At 37.7% G+C, this 24,695-nt stretch overlaps 1 protein-coding gene across 1 annotated transcript in view; it reads right to left on the bottom strand.

Moving 5' to 3' along the window:
- SPAG17 (sperm associated antigen 17) overlaps positions 1 to 24,695 on the bottom strand; it is a 238,915-nt gene that overhangs the window by 203,731 nt on the left and 10,489 nt on the right. The window contains exons 2-3 of the mRNA XM_005542180.5: positions 1,426 to 1,566; positions 740 to 826 (exon numbers count right to left, since the gene is read on the bottom strand). Of these exons, the coding sequence (XP_005542237.3) occupies positions 740 to 826; positions 1,426 to 1,566 (228 nt within the window). The remainder of the gene's footprint in view (positions 1 to 739; positions 827 to 1,425; positions 1,567 to 24,695) is intronic.

Raw genomic sequence — 24,695 nt, 5'->3', positions numbered from 1 at the left:
TTTAGGTCAGCTGCGCCATAAAACAGTGCCTGACAAATTTTAAGTGATATTCTAATTAATCACTGGATTTTTATAGTTTCTTGAAAGTTGTAAGTTAGATATTAACAAGGCAGGGTGAGAGGAAATCCCCTCATACGGAGAATGAGTCCTACGTCCTTTGCACAAGCCCACTGGGTCAGCCAAGCCAGACTTTATACTAAGCAGCTGTTGGAAATGGAACAGACCATTAATCCGAAGAGTATCATTATTTTCATATCGATTAAAGTGGGATGTAAACCGTGCACCAAATTCACAAACTGATGGAAAATCATTCCAGCTGTGCCTCTGTCTGATACAAGAAACACTTTCTGGTGCATTTTTACATTTTTTTTCCGAGAAACTAACGTTTTGTAATATACTGATCATATGACTCTCTTTAATGCTATCACATACTCAGCAATCATCATGACCCAGCATTTTGGGTGTATAGATGTTTCTGATTTATATTTTTCATTTATGTCAATTAGATGCAATGATGGTATCAACAATCTAGGAAATTGTATTTGTAAAGGGAAATTTTGAAATTTCAAAATTTTAAAAGGAGGCAGACTTTTTTGTGTTCACCGTCAGGAACAAATATCTCCAATGAGGAGCAGGCATTTATTTTCAAGGAATGAAATTTAAAAATGGCTATCACATTATTACTTCAATTCTTTTTTCTAAAAACACAAAAATCTCTTCTATAAACACTTTCACTTACCTCATAATATAAAGGAACATTACCACCTACAGGTTTTTTTGCCTTTTTAGATGAAGCAGATCCAACAAGTGTATTTATTTCATTAATCTGTAAGAAAATTAAATGTACTTATGATGAAAAAAGCCTTATTTGAAGAATATTTAGATATATGTAACTTTCAAATATCTAAGTGATCTGAAGGGTTGGGAAAACCAGCAAGAAAGAGGTACCCATGAATTAGGTAAAATATTTATAGTCACTTTGTAAGCTGTCAGTAATTGTATGGGTATGTGCCATCTGACAGATCTTTTCTATATTATTGCTCTCCTCTGACCTCTGACAGTTATGATTCTCTGTAGCCTTCATTTTATAATTAGTCATGTGCCTCCCTGGAATCTTAAATAGTCTAGTCTTTTATAATTATTTAACTTGAATTAAATATTTTCTCACAGAACCTAGCATGGTGCCTGATATGACCTCAGAAATCTTTGACAGATAAATTAATATTGAATTAACAAAATTAATAAACAAAAATAAATTCTTCCAGATTGAACAACTCAAATTTATTCTGGCTAAATAGTTACTTACAATAATCCATCAAAATTTACAAAACAGTCCAAGAATAAGATAGTTTATTTTATAATTCTATTCTCTTATTTTAAGTAAAAAAGTCTTCAGGGGGTTTTGAGGTAGGAAGGGACAGGTACCTGCTGGAAAATGTCTTGCCAGGATACCATACTGAAGAGTTTACGCTGAGGGACCTGGACAGCCAGGGCAAGGGCTTGGACGAGAAGATCATCTTCAATCTGGTTCCCAACCACAAAAGCAATGGAGGCCTTCCAATCGTTCTATTAAAAATCAGATGGAATTAGATTTTAAAGATTCCTGAATAGGTCATTTAGTGTCAAATATTACCACTGAGAAACAACAATTTTCCTGTAAATCTTACTTGAAAGACAGAGGTGACCTTGTAATGTATGTGGTTCCCTGATTGAAGTAGCCGCAAGGCGGCAGTGTTGTGCCAAATTTCATGCAACTTGACCAAGACAATTTTCTTGAGAAACTAGTCCTTTTATTTTGAGGAAGACGATTTTTAAAAACGACACTTTCACTAAACTGTTGTCCAAGAATAATCCGGTGTTGGAAAGCAATCGTTCATTCCTATGTCACAAATATATATTAAGATGTAGTCTCAAAAAACAAGAACCTTTATTTTGTTCCCTAGTATATCCCAAGACTCTAAATAGTGGTAGGAATATAAAAGCAGCTGAAAAAAACTGTTAAATGTTGGGTCATATTGGATGAGCTGCCAAATGAGAACTGAACCACATCTTTTTCTCTTAATGTAACACAAGAATCTCATTGCTAATTCACAAGTGAGTCCTTTCCACTCCCAAGAAATGGGCAAAAATATTACACTTGGACATGAAATTTCGCATCAAATAATATAAAAAAAAAATAAGTTACTAAAGAATTACATTCAGTACTTTTTTCTCTTTGTTTATTGTAATTATAATTTCTGTTGGGAGATTAAGAGTGGCGCTCACTGGATTACCGCACATTACCCACTGTGAGGTGCTGAGGAAAGAGCTACTCACGCAAATCAGTATTCCTGCTTTCGAACACTAACAATTTTAGGGGGAGATGAAACCAACAAACACAATAAAGGCATCAGAAAAGAGAGGGAATAGTAAGGGAGGGCACGCTAGTCATGTGACCTGTCTGGGCCTTAGTTTCCCCATTCATAAAATAAAGGGGTTGGACAGGGCAATCCCTAAGCATCTCTCTAGCTCCTCTCTAGAGGTCTGATTCAAATATAGTAAAATGGTCTCCTGGTGGATACCAAAACAATGTCTAAGATTTGAAAAGGTCACACAAATTTAATAAAATGCATAATTTTATGTGGTTCCTCTGGTTTCTCCCCAGTTTATAATCAGGTTGATGACAAAACTAGCGTATAGGTGGGAGAAAATACTTTAGTGTAAATTCTTTCTTACCATCAAAAAGCAATTGTCCTTAAATCCTTCTTATTTAGTTCCATGGAAGTCTACTAACTACCTAACAAGACTCATCCAATTCTTAAGGCTATCACCAAAGCAAAAAACACATATAAAAGCATAAAAATGTATATTTGACTTGCAAAGTGTGTGTGTGCATGCATGCATGCAGGTAGGTGTGACTTTGTGTGGTTTCCTCTGTTACAATGAGTTGAAAACATTCTTTGTGTCTCTAAATTCACCAGAGGAAGACTGATCATTTATTTTTTAAACATTCTGACTTTTAAAAGTAGATATGATATGTGTAATGCATTCTTTAGAAAAAAATATCCTTGATCTCAAAATGACCTTTCCTGAATTAGATGCCTTTTTTCTCTTGTCTGCTTTCTCAGTCAAAGCTGCAACTGTAGTCATCATTAAGGGGGAAAAATCTCTTTCATTTCACAATAAAGTACACACAGTTACAGGACAGGCAATACCTTGAAGTTCCTGGTGGCTACACCTTCCAAGACTGAAGATTTTAATAACCACCTTTACCCCCTTATCCCGCTCTCCACTGCAAGTTTCCTTGCCAATATTTGAAAGTGAATGGTGACAAGAAAAGACTGTCTTTCTGCTCTTTGGGGGGCAATTGAGAAAGAGGGTATTGTAGTCCATTACCCATCTATCCATTAGTATTTGGTGTCAAGGCAGGTGTTGATCGTTTCAGATCAGAAAAAAGAGAAGAGGGGCAAGAGGGAACTAAAATTATTGTGAATCTGCCATGTGTCAGGCATATGTTATCTCATAGAATCCCTAAGTTATCCTACAAAATAGGTTCACTATTATCTTATAGATGGAAAGACAAAGGTCCAAAAAAGTTAAATGACTTGTTCAAGGTCATTTTGGCAGAACCTCATGGAGACCACAGACACGGCTTACAACTTTGTGATCATTTCAGAACAGTTTTGGGAATAAGTCTTTGGGCTCAGAATGTCTTTCCATAATCCTTAAATTGCACCTAATAGACTATTTGACCATAATAAAACTATCAAGCAAAGATTTATCTCAAATGTATACATGTGTATAGAGCCTTCAAAAATAGATTAGGTAGGCTGGGTGCGGTGGCTCATGCCTATAATCCCAGCAGTGTGGGAGGCCGAGGTGGGCAGATCATGAGGCCAGGAGATCAAGACCATTCTGGCTAACATAGTGAAACCCCATCTCTACTAAAAAATACAAAAAGTTAGTCCAGCATGGTGGCAGGTGCCTGTAGTCCCAGCTACTTGGGATGCTGAGGCAGAAGAATGGCATGAACCTGGGAGGCAGAGCTTGCAGTGAGCTGAGATCACATCACTGCACTCCAGCCTGGGTGACACAGCGAGACTCTGTCTCAAGAAAAAAAAAAAAAAAGATTAGGGATTAAATCTTTAAAACATGATATGATTACTTTTTTAAAAATTATAATTTTACAAAGGATCAAAGAGGTTAAAGAAATTTCCCAAGGTTCTTTCTCTCAAGCGCAATGCTCTTGTTCCTTCCTTTGCTCTAGGAGACATCTTAACATAACATTGTTCCTCCAAGTCCTGGCACTGTACCAAAACTTGTGGCTCCCTGAAGTCACTCTGAGACAGTGTGCCCAGGTGAGAGCAGGTTCAGATTTGTTTAGAGCTCTCTAGGAGAGCTGGGGGTCTAGGCCACGTCTCCCCATTTCAAGGGGTCTTAAGAGTCCAGCTCTGTCCCAGTTTCCCATCTATGCTCTCTTGCCCACCAAATGCGTGCTTTAAAATTGGATCTATGTGGCAAAACGGACTCATAACTTTGTCAGAGTTATAGTTTAGTGTCTAATCACATGGCCAGAGCCTGAGTAAGCATGACAGGGACCAGTCAGACAGTAATAACACAAACTGAGAATGCCTACAGAAAAGGATGCACTCATTGTGAGCTGCAGCAGGGGGCAGTGAGATGCTAGCAAATGCGCATTATTGAACAAATGAAGAACAAGTCATTTCCCTATGTCTAATTGGACAGAAGAATTAAATAAGCAATTCTCTGCAAATACAATTTCTGAGTGTTTCTCTTAGTATTTCAGGGTAACCAGAGATTCCAAACTTCCACCAACTGGCGGCATTTTTAGAAATAAAAAACTAGAAAAAAAAATCAGACACAGATTAGATTTGGCAAAATACAATAGAAAACAACCCTCCACCCGTATCCTTTCCCAACATGCAGTTAAATGAAGTCCTTAAATTTAAGTTCACAGGACAGAGAAAGAAATTTAGTATGGATAAAACAAGGGTTGACCATTGTGGGCCAATGAAAGTATAATGTGTGCAACCCAGTTCACTACAGACTACTAATTACACCCAAACTTCTTAAACTATCTTAAGAAGTTTAAGTTTAAGATAGTTTAAGAAGTTTGGGTGTAATTAGTAGCATGAGCTGAGAGAAAGAAAAGATTAATAATTTCAGAAAAGCTACACTGGATACATCCAATGGTGAAGGAAGAGGGTCTGGGTCTGTCACACCGAAAGCACCTTAGAAAATCAAGTCAGTTGTCTGTGACCTGGAGGCACGTATTGTACATGATCATTGCTGAGTCTCACCCCTTGTAGTGATTGATAAAGCCATTCAAAGGATGGAATGAAGTCATGTATGGACACAATCCATTTCCCTTTATTTACTTTACCAGTCTCACCTAATTTGAGGCCTAGCAGGAGGGCTTCTTAACCCAGACACTTACATAGTAGTCTCCTAAGGCAAGAAAGTATTCATGTAAATGCAGAGAAACTGGCTGTCTTACATAAGCCTACTGTCCCAGAGACACAGGGTAAATTTACAACTGTTTTTCTTTCATATATTGCAAATTCTCCAAATTTTACTTAGGCATTTCATATTCTTAATTGCAAAAGCCTTTACAAAAGCAAGTGAAAAGTGGCTTTTGGGCAATCGGATTGTAATTGCTTCCCTCTATTAGCACAAGTAATCAGCTGATTTAGGGAAAGACAAGGGCAGGACTTGCAAGCCCTCTTCTGCTGCCTTTGCTAGTATGATAGGGTGCGACTCGAGATGACAGTCTCACAGTCCTTTACCCAGAACTAAACAGGGTCTGAGCTCTATGAACCAGTAGTGGTCAGCACCCTTATTAGGAGAAGACGTACAAATGCCCCAGGTAAAATCAATGCAACATTCAAAAAATCAGGTTTTATTAAGAGCTAGTTAACATTGTACAGATATGCAAACCTGTACTTTATGTCAATACTCTGCTGAGATGATAACCTTTTTGTTAAGTAGATTTACTGCCAAATGGACAGGGATTTGTGAATGTCTTTCTCATACCAGGTTTTTCCTTCAAAAAGAGTCTTCGATCTCCATCAGCAAGGAGTGTTGGTATGGGCTTTTGGCCAGCAGAAGAAATATTTTTATTACATAGAACTGGCTGCTACAATCATATTTGTGTGACTCTAACTGTAAAATAGGTTGAAAATATATGTTAAAAATGGGTATACGTTGTTACATAATAAACAAGAATACTATTAATGGCCATGCTATGTACTAATCTCTTTACTGTCTTTACTAAACAAGTACTTATTATGATAGACTCTAATTATATATCTCTCACAATTTATTATAAGTGCTGTAGTTTCACTTAATTAGATTATACTGTTACAGTAATCCTCATTTAGGAATTGGACCATGTATGTGGCTGTCATGTTTTCTCATCTAGACTGTAAACTCATTAGGTCACAATTGATGTTTTCTATGCTTTTGTACTTTGTGGTGCCTGGTAGTGAATGGGAAATGCAGCAGGGGTCTATACATAAACATCTGTTGGGTGATATTTTAAAGCAACAGGGATTACATTTGGATCCTGAGAGGGTTTTGACCCTCAAATCATAAACTGCTAGAAGGTAGCATGTCTGGAAACTGCAGGGTATTCAGCCCATGGCCCTGGAATCCTTTAGGAAGAGAACACACTATATCTGATCGAACATGGTCCACACCAGGGGTTAGTAACAATGGTTTGGGAATTGGGCCTTGAGGCCATTCCTCTGCTTAGACACATTTCCCAGGAGTGACCTAGACATGCAACTAGATGCTAGGGGAAGGAGGATGCTCCTGCAGATAGGAGAAAAAAGCCAAAGACTCACATCCAAACCTGCATTGCCTATAAAACCATTCCTCCCCTCTCTCTCCTTCCTACTTTCTCATCTCCTATCAGAAGGCATCTTGATGGCCTGCTCCCTCCTCCCTTCCCAACCTACTACCTATAGGCTACAAGTTCTGTGGTTTCTTTCTTTTTTTCTTTCTTTTTTCAGGGTGCCTTAGAAATTCTTATGAGTTTGATTTATGGTGGAAGAATATCAGAGTGGGGTGGGGAGAGAAGGGAGGTGATTGAAGAAGCACACAGTGTGCGCTGTCGTGGTCCATAATCTGGGATACGACTGTAAACTGACATCTGCCTCCTGCAGCAACTACTGCTTGATTCACCCTAATCTTTTGACCTCTGTCTAGGAATGTGCTGAAGCCAATTGCTCATGGTTTTTCCCAACTCTCTTCGGTGAGATTGCCTTAATAATTTGAAATATGCTAGTAGGAGTATTCAAACTAAGGCGATGGCAAGCACTGCTAATCAGAGATGTCCACTTGGAGAACAGGTTACTAAACATTTACCAGCATATCACAGCTTCCATTCCAGGAACAGCTGCATGTCTAAGACTGACTTAGTTATGATTTTCACTGGGAAGACCAAAGCTGTCTCTGAGAAAATATTAAGGAGGGCAAAGCAGATGTACTCCTTCTATTGCACACAAACCCCACCCCTATCCCAGAGACACACTCTGCAGCAATGTGCTACGTGGATCTGTAATTAAGAGTCTGCTGATGTTGCTTCAGGTATGACCTAGCTTTAAGTACTATCCTTCAAAATAGGCTCTATGAAAAGCAGGTGACAAGGCAAATATAGAGACCACCAGGAGGAGCAGGGGCACACCACTCCAGGGCTCTCCTTTCCTCTTGATTATTTCCCTACTTCCCCACTCAGGCGTCTGCACACTGGGGTCAATGACTTGTGAGATCCCTAAGCACCCCCTGCCAACAAGTGACTAGATTCCTTCATGCTGTGGTGGCCCCTTGAAGAAGCATGGATCTTTGTGGCACAATAATTACAAGCCTGGGTTGATTCACTGAGCCCAGATTAGAATCTCAATAAACCAGCTGTGTGCCCCTGGGCAAGTTACTTAACTTCTCTGTGCCTCATGCATAAATGAAGATAATGACAGTACCTGTCTATTGGGATTGTTGTGAAGATTGAATGAGAAAATCTATAGAAAGTCCTTCTCAGCACAGCACCTAGCAATAATCCTAGCCATCCTTAAGGATATTATTCTGGGGGGCTTCTGCTCTTGTTAGTCATTAGAAAAGACACGGTTAGTCCATGCAAGCTGCTTCATGTGTGGAGAACTTATGGGAGACCCAAGGAAAAAAAATTAATCAGAATATCAATGATTGCATCACAAAAAGGCAAATATAAGTTTGAACAAGGGTTTGTACAATACTTTTCTCTTTGATAATAATAAACATGTTAATTGACTTGTTTCTAAAGTATTTTGGGTCCTTGGAAGAGAGGGCCAGAATCACGAATATATTACGTTTAAAATTCTAAAGGTATGTATAATAATTTTTCAGAGCTGTGAAAGAGAATGTGAGTGTGACATGAGAAATCTTCAAGTCATCTTGTGCCCTGTGCAAGTCTGTCAGAGACACGAACCCATCACCAACCATAGAAACAAACCAAATATCAATTAGAGTCACATGAGAAGACACTGAGCTTTAGAATTTGTGCACTGGCTGACTATGAAGATGATGACCTCTGAGGTGGTCATACAGAGGACTAGGGGAAGAGAGCGGCCTCAGGCTACTTTTCATTAGAGATGTGGATCTGCTTACTTGGCTTAAAAAATATGAAAATGAATTAGTCGTTTGCTGGTTGAACTGCAAATATTAATCTGATCAATTTTGGGCATCCAGGCCTAAAACATGGATGTCATGCAGGGCTAGTTCTTAAAATAAAAACAAAAGAAATAATTGAAGTTTATTTTTGATAGGGAGCCTTAGTGCACTCTTCTCCCCAGATAAGACAGGTTTCCTGGCCTGCCACTATATGCTGGCTTCACAGGGCTCATTACAGACCTTACCAGAATCTACTACCTCCTAGGTATTACCTGCTATTCAGCTCAGAGTCTTAAGAGTTGATTTATACATATAAATCTTAAGAGTGTATATATATATATATATATAAACACACACACACACACACATATACACACACACACACACAAACACACACCCAGAGGCTTTAGTGCTGGGACCACTTTAAAGTATTTCTTTTAATATCTGCATTTTCAAAAAGGAATCTCAGTGACTCCTAGACTAACTCAAAGGGATGTCCTGCTAATGGTGGTATTTTAGGCTGTGGACTGGTCCAGTGGAAAAGGCTCCCCTAGAATTATACCAGAACAGACCCCTAGACAACTTCCTGCTTCACCCATGTGCCTGGCACATAGAAGCATTCAATAAACGTTTCTTGAACTTAGCAGCCAAAACCACACACTAAAGAGAATTTTTACACATGCTTAGCATGGGAGGGCTGACTGAGTATGTGGCGTTTTATCAGCCACACTCAGCACTTTGGAAGGAGTCATGCCTCTGAATCACCAGAATTTGAATTAGAGAAAGAGCTCATTCCTTTGATGTTTAGACAACACTGTACATGGCTTATATTCACTGATGAAAACACAGTAGTCTAGAAACAGCTTTACTATGCATGTATACACAGTCTGGTTGGTTTTTCTTGTCTTCATAAATATTAAATGTGATCACTAATTAAAATATTGAAGTTCTGATGTAGATATGCAGAGAGGTTTGGTAGTGTCAAATTCTGCCTCTGTGATTTCTTAGCCAGATGACCTTGCGCTTATCTTTGTGACTCAGTTTTCTCATTTAAAATGATGAATCTATTAATACAACTTTCAAAAGACTATTGCAGGACTCAAGAACGAATATACCTAGGGTCATTTTGTAAATTTGTTGAGCACCACGTAAATGTAAAATATTAATATATGCAAGGGAAATATTCTAATTTCCTGTATAAAGTTCTGCAAAAATGAGTTAAAAGCGGTAACTGCTGCAGTAATTTTCAATTTTGAATTTAGATATGTCCTGGGGATCTTCTTTGTATCGTGTAGCCTCTGGCTTAGGCTGTTTGATTGTTTTTCTTTCGTTTTTCACAGAGTCCTTGGCCCATCCCACCAATATAGCACATGAGCTTAATTCGGTTTTGCTCCATGCATCAGAGAGTTTTAAGACAGCTATTAAAACACCACATGGAAAAGCTTTGCAGGGAATTCTACTCCACAGAGAAACCACAGAGCCACTACACACCTTAACTATCTCCCCACCCCCAACAGTGGGCTAAAATTACGGCTCCATTATGTTAGTACAATCCAACCAGTTTTATGGCTTGGAGCAAAATCTGAGGTTCAAAATGAACTTCAGAACATAAAAAGTAAGGCAAACCTCAAAAGGAAACGAGCTTCTTTGGGTTTTCAAACAAATATTACATATCAGAGACATTCTTCTAAAAGAGGAGACCAAGAAAAGCCAAGAGGAGTCCTGCTAATTGCTCCAGAAATGTAAAACTGGAATCAGAGACTCACCCCCCTAAAAGGAGATCTCTTTTCATCATCATATATTAAAAGCTACAACCTTTCATCAACTACTTCCTCAAGCATGAGACCTTCTTTGACCTTGCTTGAGTTCCTTCAACGTTGCATCACTATCTTCCATGTTAAAAAATAAGATATATTTTCAAGACTTAATGTTAGCTCATTGCTTACTCTACTATAGTCCTTTTGCTTTGTTTTTCCATCTTCCTTCCTGTACTGTAAATGTCATTTATACATTAAGCTTCATGTGTGTTTCATGAATTTGTTGTGCCTTGGCACTAGGGCTACCCAGAACAAACAAAATAACCGACCAATACTCATTCTCATGAGCCATCCATGCTGTTGCTTGGTTAATTCAATCTCATGGACAACTTATTTTCTTACAGTGAATGCGAGCATCTTCATTTATCCCTTGTTTACTACAAAACCATGGATATAATTTAATTTCTACATCCATCTTGAGTGGAGCATATCCAGGGCTACTTCTACAAACACAAGATTGTCCTGGTTACTAACTCTATCTTATTCTTCCCCAAATTCAATAAAGTGTCCAAGCAACAGGAATATTTTGGCAGCCAAATTACATATCTCATAATATTCCTAATATCTGAAAGCAGGACAAGTCTAACCATGTGTTCTGATTTTTAGGTCTACAAATATGGTCTTCAAATGATAGAGTGAGAAAGAAGGGTTAAAGAAAGAGGATACAGGGAGCAGTGCCAGGTCTTCTAGGGAGCTGAGTTTGTATTACGCTAGCAGGGAATGATGGGAGTCTCTCCAATAACTGCCTGGGGGTGTGTCAGAAAAACTATGAGACTGTAATTTGAGCAAGAAGAGTGTCAGGGAATCTGTGCCCTACCTCAATTCAACAAAAATGAGTAGTAGTTCAGCTCAACGAGCATTTATTAGTATGACTAAATGTATATGATGTAACAAACTAAGGGATATGCAAAATGACTAAGAGTGTGAAAATGAGCAAACAATGCTTGTATCATGAAGTAAATTTCTAGAGACTATTTCTTGTAAAGGTTATTTAACATCGGTGGCCCTGACTTGCTTTTATTGAGGGACTTATGGTCCAGAGCTGGTGCTGTGCAGCAATCCTGACTTCTCCAGCTGCTCAGGACACAGCAATTGTGCTAGGAAAGTAAAAGGCAGTGGGGACCTGACACAGAGTAAGGAAAATGAGGTCAGACCCCAAACAGACAAGTGGAGGGTAAAAGTATTAATCAAGATCAATCAATCCTAGTGGGAGGGCAGATAAAATTGTGGAGGGTGGAGGTGTCTGAAGTAGTTCCTGAGATCTTTCTTCTGAGAATGCTTGTAACTTTCTTTAGAGTTCCATGCAATTATCATTTTTTTTTTTAAGGGAAGGATTTCTTAGGAGGCAAACAAGGACAGGTGAAGGAGAACTGGGAGGGAAGATGGCCCTGAAGCCAGGGTAGGAATGGTACATGTAGTCAAAGGCAATTAGAAGGTCACCACTGACCTTAGCAAGAGCAGTTCTACTTGAGTGAAACTGCTTCCCACTCATTCCCTCACTTGTGTAATCCTACACACCCTCATAATTCATGTATCTCCTTCATAATATAAACCCCCTTTAAGGACCACGTGACAAAGTATCCCCAGTCAATGATTAGAATAAATTTCAAGCCCTAGATCTGGTTATGGTTCTTAATTTTCTCCAATTACACAGGTACATGGAGTCTATTTATTGGAAATGTTAGGGCAGTAATTCATTATAATTATTCCTCTCATATTGATTCCCTAATAGAGTCCTTACAATAGCTCTTTCAATGGTGTAATAAAAAGAGCACTGGATTTAGTATCAGAAAACCTGATTGTTAGTCCTGATTCCAACCACATGGCCTTGGAAAAACATTTAAGCACTCACAACCTGGACCTTAGCAAAATAATAATAATACTTAGAGCGGAAAGTCATTCATTCATTCATTCAGCTAATATTTACCGAGGAGTTACAAAAATTGAAATGGGCATGGCTTTGGGAATAGGCATAAGGCATAATCACTTCCCTTAAACAGCATCAGCCTGGGGAGAGAAATACACAAAAAAGGTGAAAAGAGATTACATGTAAAGTATCTCACAGCTATAAAGCACTGTACAAAGTGTCCATTTCTATTATCACATTATTTACCCAAATATATTTACTAATAATTAATATTTACTACATGGGTACCTACATTGCACGTGCTGCCCCAGAAATGAAGGGTGCAAAGTTGAATAAAATGAAGCCCAAATTGTTCCATATTGTATTAACCAATTCTGCAATTTGTTTTTTTTTCCTTCAACATTATGTTTTGATGTCTATCCATGTTGAGATACACAGATTTAGTTCATTTCTTTTAATTGCTCTTATCTTATTTATGTTTGCATCCTTTATTTCTACGGCAGCACATGCAACATAAGTACTCATATAGTAAATATTAACCATTAGTGAAATCATACAGTAAACAATACTATATGTTATTCATGAATATAGCTAAATAGATACATAGGCTAAGAAGATATGTATTCCATTCATATTGGTGTTTGCTTCTGAGAAGAAAGAGAAAGAAATGGAACATAGAATAGGGGTGAGGACAAGTGTTCTTCAGCTTTATTTTTACAGTGTTTATTTCAAAAAAGAAAAGATTTTTTTGTGAAGGTACAAATGTGCTTGTCACATTATCTTTTGATGTTTTTCTGCGTTTAAAAAAGTACTGAAAAAAAGCATCAGCTCTCAAAGACCAACAGTTTAGTAGCGGAAACAGATATAGAAACACTTATGATACAAAGTGATATGCATTGACCTAGAACCCATGTCTCCCTGTGTCTTAGGAAAAGCCTCATGAGCAGAGGTCACTTGAAGAATGAGTGGAAGGAATTCTTTTTCCAAGGCCTGCTTTTCCACTGTCTGTCTACACAGTGACCTCATTCCCACTGTCTGAGAAGAGCAAGGTTTTCCTGCCGCGGCTTCCTCTTCTTTTTACATTTTCCATCTGAAACATCCTTCACTAGCCCCAAGAACTTACTCCTTTTTCTTGGGCTGAAGAAAACATTCTGATTCCTTTTTGTTTGCTTGTTTTTCACTAGAGCAAAAGACCTCCTCTCTAACTGTGTTCCTTCAATTGTCCCATCTCTCCCTCACCTGTTTTCAATCCACTCATCTTTCCTCTCTATCCCTACTTCACACATACATAGCCATCTTCACCTAAGCCCAGACTCTCCAGTAACCATTTCCCTTATGACCTTTTTACTTCATAGCCAAACTCCCCCAAACATGTGACCTACACCGAAAGCTCCCACATCCTGAAAGGCCATAATGTCCTTAATCCCCACAGTCCCACTTACACTTCTGCCCTCACCACCAGCACCACCAGCACCACACCATACACCCTATTGAAATTGCATTCTGGAAGATCACTGATGACGTCCTCATTACCAGGTATGGTTGCCTTCCCTATTCTCCCAAGGTGTTTGTAGGTGGGAGACATGAACTGCCATTCTGTAACCTTCTCTCTTATCTGACTCTCATGACACCACCCTATTCTCATTCTGTCATTACTCCTTTGGCTTTTCCTTCTCTGACCATCAGGCTGTTTCTCTTCTTCTGTCTCATAAACAAGGACCTTTTAGGTATCCCACAGAATTCTGTTCTCTTGGCACACACTACCTATGGATATTTTAACTACTCCCATGCTATTGCCTCTGCTCTGACAATTCCCAAGTCTACATCTCCAACCTTGCAGTCTGAGCTATATAGTCCATATTTTTGACTTCCTGATGAATATTTCTACTTTAATGTTCTGCCATAATCTCAGAGTCAGCATGTCTAAAACTGAACTCTTCATGTCTCTCCAAACCCTAACAACATAACAAAACAATGAAACAAAAAGCCTCCCTATCACAAACAATAAAAACTAATTTCATTCTACTAAATTCGTCAGTCTGAAGTTGGCCATTTCTCCCAGTCATCATAACTTAAAATCCTCTCCCATTATTCTCTCAGATATGCAATCACAGTTGCCTTCTTCCAAGAGTTTCTTGAATCTGTCTCTTCCTTTTTATCCTCATCACCAATTCTCCTAGTTCTACCTACAATCACTTTGAATCTGAACTATTGAAAACACCATCTATAGGGTCTGTTTAAGCTTCCAGTTACTCTCATCTCCAATCTATTAACTTTTCTAAGACATAAATTTTATTATTCTGGTCTTCCTTCATAGAAAGCCCCAAACTCTGAAGTGTGGAATTCAAAGCCCTTTACGTTCTCTTCCTAGCATATTTCTAACACCATATCTTCATTACTTTTCTAAACTCTTACTGCTCTCAGGCAAATTGCTCTGTGTAAATTCTTGAGTCTGAATTTCCTCACATAAATGGAAATACTATTTTTTTGGTTGTTTTGAGGAATAACCATGAGCGTGTGTGTAAAGCACACTTTATTGTTAGTGGTTAACTGTGGTATTTCAAACATGTCCTGTGTTTTCTCAGCTCTCTACCTTGCTCAGCCTGGTCCTTTTATTCAGAATGCCCTCCTTCCAGGTGAAAGTCCTGCCTCACCTGTGACTATTTCCCTAAGTGTCTCAGCCCAACAGTGTCTTCTGCTTGCCTATGAAAACTTAGTGTCTGTATTACATAAGTAATGTAATACTTGCACTGTGATCACAGCCTTAGAGCATGTCTTGAATGCTAGTGTGGATCAGTTTCACACTTGTTAAAGCACAAATCATCAGGGTCCTCCTGGGGTTTCTGATTCAGTAAATCCAGGGTGGGGCCTAAGGATTTTCATCTCTTACAAGTTCCCAAGTGATGCCGAAACTTCTAGTGCAAGGGGGCCAGAAGTCCCACTTGGGCGTCCCTTTCTCTTGCAGGAGACAGCTGTTCCCCTTTCTCTTTCTTTTGCCAATTAAACCTCCACTCTTAACCTCCATGTGTGTCTGTGTCCTTGATTTCCTTGGCATGAGGCAAAGAACCTTGCGTATTTACCCCAGACAACAACGCCACTTCATCAAGAGTTGAAATATGGCTGTAATAAACCATTTTTCACATATTTTCTTAGGTTGGTGCCAAATTCGTAAGATATGCGTGGCAAGTTAAACAATAGGCTTTTAAGGGGGTGCTTGACTTTACAGTTATAGTAACAAGGGTAAATTTAAAAAGAAATCTTTCTTTTTACTCAGCATCCTAAATATTTGATGTGAAGACAGAGGTGGTTGAACTTAATATTCCTAACCTTAAACTAGTTTAACAAAAACTCAAATATTATACACATACATGAAGTCATATACATTTTTAGGATCAAATGCTTTTTCATTGGTGTTTATATAATTGTGGAGGTTTTCTTTCTATTTCCATTCAATATATGCTGCTGGAGAAACTGTTACAGTGTCTGTGCCACCCAGAATGGCACATTACAATCATATTTAACCAAAAACACACTAAGAACAACATGAAGAATAATGATGGTGAAGGGTGAGGACAAGGGAAAGCCAGGAAACAGAATTCATCCAAACATTTAGAAAGCATTTCACAAGTTTCTCTACGAAAAATATTGAGTTACCATGGAAGTATAGGAAATGTTTTGTCATGGCTAGAAAACTGGCTTAAAGACAAAGGTAAGGTTAATTGGGCACTTCTCTGGACAGAGAAATATTTATGGTGGGGATCCCTGGTAATCATCCATAGATGGATCTTATTTAACTATTTGTATACAAGATATGAAATAAATTACAGAGTGAAACTTAAAAGCACAGGGTTCAGTGCTGGGAGATTTATTTCCTTGTCATTTTGTCTAATTTTTTTCTAAAATTGCAGGCTGAAACTCCAAACCTTCAGCATGTCACCACCTTGGCACCATTTTTGTGTAAATACTTATCATTGAAACCATTTTTCTTGGTAATCAATGATATTGTTTGAGCTATTGCAGGTTCTATTTTGTCTAACCCCACCAGATCAACAAAAAACTTTTACCATCTTCAGCATCTTAAAATTTTGCATGTTAAGTATTATTAAAATACTTTTACATAAAATATTTAAAGCTTTATTAATAGTGATTAAAATTTCACTGTATTGATTTATACGTTTTCCAAAAAGTTTGCTTTCTCATTTCAATAGAAAAATGCTTTGACAAAGTCAGGACCATAAATCTACATTGCAATGGTACATCTGTGTAGATATTATTTTTTGAGGCTCAAGTAAGTATTTCGTGTCTGACACTGCTCACTTATGTTTAACTACATAACACATTATGTTAAAAGTTCTGATGATATGTTCAAAAATGTCTTTTAATTATTTTATTGATACACTTTGATAAAATTTTTATTTCAAATACTTTAATGCATAAAGCTGATATATGATGCTCTTTAAGTTTTCTTTCACTAATGATTGCAAAATTTCTTTATTAGAAACATGAGCTTTAACAAATTCTCTGATTTTTAAAAAAAGTGTTTTGCTGTTCAGCTCTTAACAACATAAACTCTGAACTTCATTTCCATCCAAGATTTATATCATTAGCAATATAAATTAACCAATTTTTTAAGTTGACTCAAGTTGTTTTTCATTTTAGAAATACAAATTGTTGACTTATGTTATAATGATTTTTGTACAGTATCAGAACATGCCTCCAGTTGTGACTGATTTTTTCTTTTAATCTCCTGAAATTTTAGAATATTTACCTATTTATGATACTTAAAGAAACATTAAGAAAAATAACCAAATTTTGAAGTCTCTTTACTGTGGGTTTTCATTCTAAATATTTAATCTTAAATTTATATACTATGTGTATTAAAAACTATTCACACAACAAATTGAATTGCATTATAATTAAAATAAAAGTAAAACTAAACATCAGAAGTAATAATATGAGGATGATGACTAACTGGAATAGATTTTAGATGCAGGAGTAGAGATTTTAGGTACATTTCAAAGGCAGAGCCAACAGGATTGACTGATTAATATGGCTTGGTTCTATGTCTCCACCCAAATCTCCTGCTCAGTTGTAATCTCCAGTGTTGGAGGTGGGCCTGGTGGCAGGTGACTGGATCATGGGGGTGGATATTTCATGAATGGTTTAGTACCATCCTCTGGGTACTATTCTCACAATAGTGAGTGGGTTCTCGTGACTTGTGGTCATTTAAAAGTGTGTGGCATGGCATTTCTCCCCTCACTTTCTTGCCCCTGCTCCTGCCATGTAAGACGCCTGCTCCTCCTTTGCCTTCTGTTATGATTGGAAGCTTCCTGAGGCCTCCCCAGACGCAGAAGCTGCTGTGCTACCTTGACAGCCTGCAGAACTGTGAGCCAATTAAGCTTCTTTTCTTCATAAGTTATCCAGTCTCTGGCATTTCTTTATAGCAATACAAGAATGGGCTTATACTGATGAATTAAGGAATTGATTATGGGTACAGAAAAAGAGAGAAAAAAAAAGAATGAATGCCCTAGTGTCTGTCCAGGTGAGTGGTAACATCATTCAATGAGAAGGTGACTGCTCGGCAAAGAATAGGCTTTAAGGGAAAAGTTGGAGTTTGGGTCTTTGATACTATGATCTAGATTCCTTTAATTCTTTTCAGCAATGTTTTCAATATCTGTGAGAAGTATGACCACCACTCCTGATTTATAGATGCGGTAACTAAGATTTGGAGATATTCAATTTAAGTTACCATGACCAATGAGTTGTGACTGATTCTGGAGCTCAAAAAAGAAAACAGGCCATGAGGCTAAGGCAGTAACAAATAATCAGTGAATTTAATCCAGTAGATATTTTTCAAAGACCACTATGTGCTTATCACTATCAGCTGTAATAGCCAGCAAGGAGAGAATTCAAAATTCTAAACTTGTGCTATGTCCCAGGCATTAGCAGTGCTGGAACATATATTCTGTAAGAGAATAGAGACACAGTAGATGACACTTAAATTGCTGAGAAACCACTAAAGGAGATAACAGAGGTAACAATCACTGAAGTAGTTTAGTGAAAGGAGGGATGTCAGTGAGGGCCGTAATGGTGTGAACTGAGTTTCCTTCTCGAAGATACAGGGGAGGACTTTAATGAGAAAGAGTGAGATGGAGGCAGGAAAATCTTCAGACCAGGAAACTGCATGGCTATAGTCAGCATGTACCTGGGGACCATTTGACTGGAGTAGAGGAAGATAAAGGTAGATAGGCAGAGAAAGGCCACATTAGGCAGGGCTGTGAAAGCTGGGAAGAACACCTTGGATTTTATCCTGTGGGAACTGGGAGCTACTGATGGTTTCTATGGCTAGAGGTGAAACATGATCAATAGTCACCATTTCTTAACTAACATTTTCCTAGGACATTGCCAAACTCATATTGGCAACATTTATGTTTTACTTATATTTAATATTTTTCACTTGCAATAAAAATGATCACATATAACATCTAGGTGGATATTTTGACATACTAATTCCCTTCAGTTCCAAACTCATTCAAATAATACAGCTTTGTCCAAAAAGAGAAATTATAATGTGAGGTTATGAAAAGTCCATTTCCCTCTTAACATTCTTCCTAGCAACTCAGTTGTTTTCATTGGCTTTTATTAAAACAACCTTTGTGTGAACTGGCAATTTGTTTTGTAAACATCAATGAAAGCATATTTCAGAAAATATAGTAATAAAAACCAACTTAATTCCAGAAATCTGCTTGCTGCCAGACATCAGTCTTCAGCTCATATTATGAGTATTTCCAGTAAGTCTTAAATACACATTAACATAAGAAATAGCTTGCTGTTTAAGATCAAAAAGTTGAAAAACCCTTTGCTGCCTCTCAAAAATTGCTCAAGGGTTATGTCCAATAAAATGCATTTTCCTTTTTGATAAACTACATTTATAAGGGTTTTATACACTTCAATTCAACTGAACTCTTCCTTCCCAAATCCTACTTAGATCCAGTTTATTATCATCCTAGTATTTATATATTTTATAATTTTCTTTATTTAAGACGACTGCGATATTAACATTTCAACAATACCTATCTTGAACTCATATCTACTTTCTAGCCCTTTATAAGAATTAGAAGCTTTGTTCAAAACTCCAGGAACTTCCATTACTATTTTCTAAGTTAGGCACAACTCAGCTATTGTCACTAAGCTATATTTAATAATAGAAAAAAATTAAAAATGATTCCTCAACTAGAAGTATAATAAGGAAAGGCTGCAAACTAAATGTTCTAAAGAACTTTAACTTAAATGCCTTCTGGTTGGCAGATGAAGTATCTCTGAAAAGTGAAATGGGTCATTGCATAGTTCTTCTCAGGACACAATCACAATCATCCTATATATCTGTTGTGATGCCTTTTTAATATAAAGGTTTTCTGTAAAACATCTAATTCAACTAACTCTCCTAGTTCCCATAACATACATTTCTTCATATTTCAAAGTAAATCAGTGAATTAATTCAGTATAGAGTTTGGGTGTATACCACATGCCTAAAACCATGCTAATTATTTTGGGGGACATATAAGAAGAGTAAGATGTGATTTTTAGCAGCTCATGTTCTATTAATACTTGTGTTCTAAAAAACATGAAATACATAGTGACTACTTCAAGACATTCTGTAACTAAGTATTAAGTTATAAGAGAGATCCTAGAACCAAGATGAAGGAAGAGAAACCGTGGGTTAGGGTTGCTAGGAAAGCTTGCTGCAAGACATGCTTTAAGAGAGCCTCAAAGATTTGATGGATGAGCAAGGAGTGGAAAGGTAGAAGTTCATGTCAAGCAAGGAGACTGAGTGAGAGAGCAGAAAAGAGGGAGATAACTCATCTATTGAAGTTATATTAGATGCCATTTTATGGAAATATTTATGAAATGAAATAAACATCATTTAATATTTACAGCAAGCTTTTGATGTGGATATTATTGTCTCTATCTGACAACAGGAGAATAAATCTCAGAGCAGGTAAGAAAGATGCTCGAGGTTACCTGTTACATGGCTGACAATCGGGATTCAATATCAATGTGTGTCTTACGCAGAGTGGAGCTTTCTCCAGCAGCTCACTGCCTCCTTTATATGTCTATACAGAAGTGAGGGAACTATCTTGCCTGTAGCAACTCAATTTGGTTATCTGTGGGATATCCTGTGGCTTTAGTCTGGAGCCAGACTAGAAAGAGTGGAAGAAGGCAGGCTAATTAGACTTTGTTCAAAGGGATTATAGATGGTCACCAGCTATTTTTAAAATGGGAATTAACATGGTGTGTGCAGTGTTTAGGAAAGATAAATAGTTTGACAAACAAATAGGTAATTCCAAGATGAGTAGAAGTAAAGGGCTCTTTTAAAAACCTAGGGACCAAATGATGTGAGCCTAGGCTATAATGAAGGCATGAGAATGAAGAGGAAGAGATAGAAGTGAGATGTTATAGAAAAAAATCAAGAGCACTTAGAGGCAGACTGAATATGGCGAAAAAGCATGGACAATGAGTTGTATAAGAGCTTTAGTGACTGTAAGAACTGTAGTGCCATGGACAGAAATGGGAAAGTTGAAATAAGGAGGTGATGTGAGACTTTGATGAGATAACTTTTGGCTGGCACAACCAGGGAATGTGGCATGCATGCTTCCAGGTATCAGAAGGAGCCATTTTCTGTTCTGTTTTGGAGCTAGAAAAATGACTATTTCCTAATCAAGAATTTATGTGTCTCACAGTAGAGCATGGTGTTATAAACTCAAATATTTCTATCTGTTCTATTTAGATGCTCTCAGTAAGAAGCCTAAGAGTTGAACATAAAAAAGAAAATGCTATGGTCTTTCTGTCCTCTAAATGTGAAAGTCAGAGGATGAAAGATTATTACGGATGAAGTCTGAGATTTCAGGTAAAATAAGTACTCTTTTCACACTTATTTATTGGTTTTAAGTGACACTTCAATATCAAGTTTAAGTACTAATCGAAAAATTTTCAATAGACATTTATTAAATAACTTTACTCTAATAATATCTACCTCATGGCACTGCTGTAGAGAGTGACATAAGAGACCAAATATATAACATGTTGTGTTGAATTACAAGGTTCACATAAGATGTTATGATTGTCACAACTTAGTATTAAGGAGGAAGAATGGAATAGTGAGAAAATATAAGATTTGGTTCCTGATGTGACAAATCACTACATGTCTTTGGACCTGATCTTAAAACTCCTAGATTGTCAGTTTTGTAAAAGGAGCAAATTAGACTAGATACCCTGGGAGTCTCCATCTCTCAATGAGTATAGTAAAGGACAGCACTACAATGTATAGAATCACTTAGTGTTTTTCAGCCTGTGAAAGTAATTATTATGCAAATATTATCTCTTATTTGAAAAAGGGCAACCCTACGCTGAAAATGAAAATATAGAAATTGGAAGCAAGACCTAGCAGTCTCAGTTAGGACCTCCACATATTATAGCAGATGTTTCCAAATATTTTAAAATATGTAGATATTTATACTAAAGAAGAATGAAAAGCTTTATCTTAAAGTGAACTCTTGATAAAAATTAGGCAAATAATCATAGGAGTTTTCAGTCCCTTGAGTATTAGGAAACTGAAATCTTCATTGCAGAATGAAATCAATGAATACTGGAGTAGTGGGTCTGGCTGGGTTAAGAGGTGTGTGGGTTGCCATAAACCTTTTTCTGTGCATTTAATGTTTCCTGTGGTGTCACAGTAAAGGAATGGAATAACTGTCATGCCAATAGTTGGTCTCACAAGTATAGATGCCTTTTTGCTACATGTAAAAATGTGACTTTAAATGTTAGGAAGAAATAAAAAAAATACCAGCTTCAGTATTTAATGATTAAAATTGACAAAACTCCAATCCAAACCCTACCTGTAAGATGTCTAAAGAAACTAAACAAGCTTCCAGGCAACCCTGGTATTCTGAAGAACACATCTGGGGACAAAAAGCCCATAATATTTTAGTGAAAAAAATTTATTTCTGGTCTATGGATATTCTCTTTACTGGTACCATGCTTCACTTAACATTAATAACACTGTGTGATTTTTTTTTTCTTGTGTTGGCACAGAAATTCTGACCATAACACCGTAGGGAGACCTCCTGAAACTATTGCTACCGAATAAAAGGTGAAATGCTCCTGATTGTTGTAAATACAAAATTACATGCCGGATTGTGTAAAGACAATGCCAGGTTGGACTGTCAGAATGAGCCAACAGCGCGTGATGTGCTTCCCCCTGCAGAGAGCCTGTGAATGTGAATGGATGTGCAGTCAGGGAGGTTTCACATCACCAAGATTTCTATCCCAGAAAAGCAGATGTTCATAGCTCTGGGAATGGAATAAGACCCTTGTGGAGAGTCTATAAACAGACGCATGGGGGGCGCCTGTCCATACGGATAAGATAGGGCTATAAATGCCCTTATTTTGCCGTGGCTCTTCTAGGCCTCTTTAGGGTTAAGGCATACTCTCTTCTGAGAATTTCTAGTCTAACCAGTTGTCTAGTTTCACATCCTGTTTCTATGGATTGTTTGTAACCAGCTTTTGCTACAACTGTTACTGCTGATTAATATCTTGCTAATCATACGTTATGGAAAGACTGTGTTTCTGTTTTAAGGCTCTGCTAGAAATTACTGATGCACACACTATATTACCTCTGTATACTGTACTTCTGCATACAGATGTTATGTTAAAGAATTACATCATCCCATGTGATCATCTCACCTTATAATCAAATGACCCTAAATCCCTCACTAAACTACCCCCACCCTCACTAAACTTAATAATAAATGCTGGGTATATCCAGTGCATTGGCGGCATCATGGAACCAGAAGGCGGTGACAGCCCTGGACCCAGCTTTCACTATCTTGTGTGTGTCTATTATTTCTTGACCTGCCGATCCACCTGGGAACAAAGAGAGAGCTCCATTGCATTGCGGGCTGCTGACCAGATCCTGCAATATAACACAGGATTCTAATTAAAATATATAGCTCAGCCATCTCTGAACATGTGCATTATTCAGAGATAGGCTTTGTGTGCAATCCATAAGCTCCTAGAGGGAATGGCTATACTATTTAAAGAAGTCTGGAAATTTTTGTAAATTGCCATGAACAAAGCTTTTATTCATCTCTCTTTTCCCAGCATCACCTCCTATATGAAGGGATTGGAAAAAATGAAAAAAAATCAGAATTTATTAAAAAATGTCTTAGACCAGAGTGACATCAGCAAGATGGCAGGCTAGAAAGTTCCAGTCCCTCTTTGCCCACCATTTAAAAAACAAAAACAAAAAACCTAGAGACTAACATAGCAGTATAGGAGTTATGAAATCAGTCGAATATGTAACAAACGAATGACCAATCAAGAAAACTCAATACATAATACAGTAGAAAATGTTGTGGCACTTTTACTCTCCCTTGCTTCATGTCCTTGCTGTGGTGGTGTGGTGGTGTCATGGGTGGGAGAAAGCAGCCCAATTCCTGATTCCCTTCTGTGAGCCAGAGGAGTAGAGTAAATCTTATTTGCAATGTTCTAAGCTTTCAGTGGGCAACCCAAGGGACTGTTTTATGTCTGATCTGACTCAGAGCTCAGACAGAGAACAGCAGGACAGCTCAAATCTCAGGCTGGCAGAACCTGTGGTCAGTGGCAGGCTTTTTGGTACGTGAAAGCTTCAGGGCAATGGCACACTCATGGATGCCTGGGGAAAGAGCTTATGAGCAGAGGAATACAACGACACATCCAAGGCCCTGAGAGGAAACTGTTGTGAGACTTTAGGAAATTAAGATATATTTAAAAGCAGTCATATATGGGGGAACATTTTTTTTAATTAAAAGAAACCCCATTTCTACAAAGCAATACAAAAATTAACTGGGTGTGGTGGCATATACCTGTGGTCCCAGCTACTTGGGAGACTGACTTGGGAAGATTGCTTGAGCCTGGGAGGTCAAGGCTACAGTGAGCCAACACTGTGCAATTGCACGGCAGCCTGGGTGATAGAGTGAGACCCTGTCTTAAAAAGAAAAAAAAAAAAAAAAACTCCACACACAGAGCCAGGAAGAATGCATGCATGCCCAGAAAAGACCTGGAAAGATTTTAAGCCTTTATCCCGGGCTGTTACTAAGGCTCTGGACATATCCCACTAATTAGTGAAAATTTTTTATACCGATCTTCAAAACCTGGAAGTGGCTGTTTTTTCCAATGCCCAATTTCAACGAGGCATACAGATAAATTGGAACATATGGCCCCATTGAAATGTCCACAAAATAAATCTTCAGAAACTCTCCTTGAAGAAATACACACATTGGATTTACAAGGCAAAATTAAAAAAAAAAAAAACTGTTTTAGATATG

The sequence above is a fragment of the Macaca fascicularis genome, chromosome 1, assembly GCF_037993035.2.
Source record: "Macaca fascicularis isolate 582-1 chromosome 1, T2T-MFA8v1.1".
Lineage (NCBI taxonomy): Eukaryota > Metazoa > Chordata > Mammalia > Primates > Cercopithecidae > Macaca > Macaca fascicularis.
The sequence above is the reverse complement of the archived record's forward strand: the minus strand, read 5'-3'. Positions and strand labels throughout refer to the sequence as shown.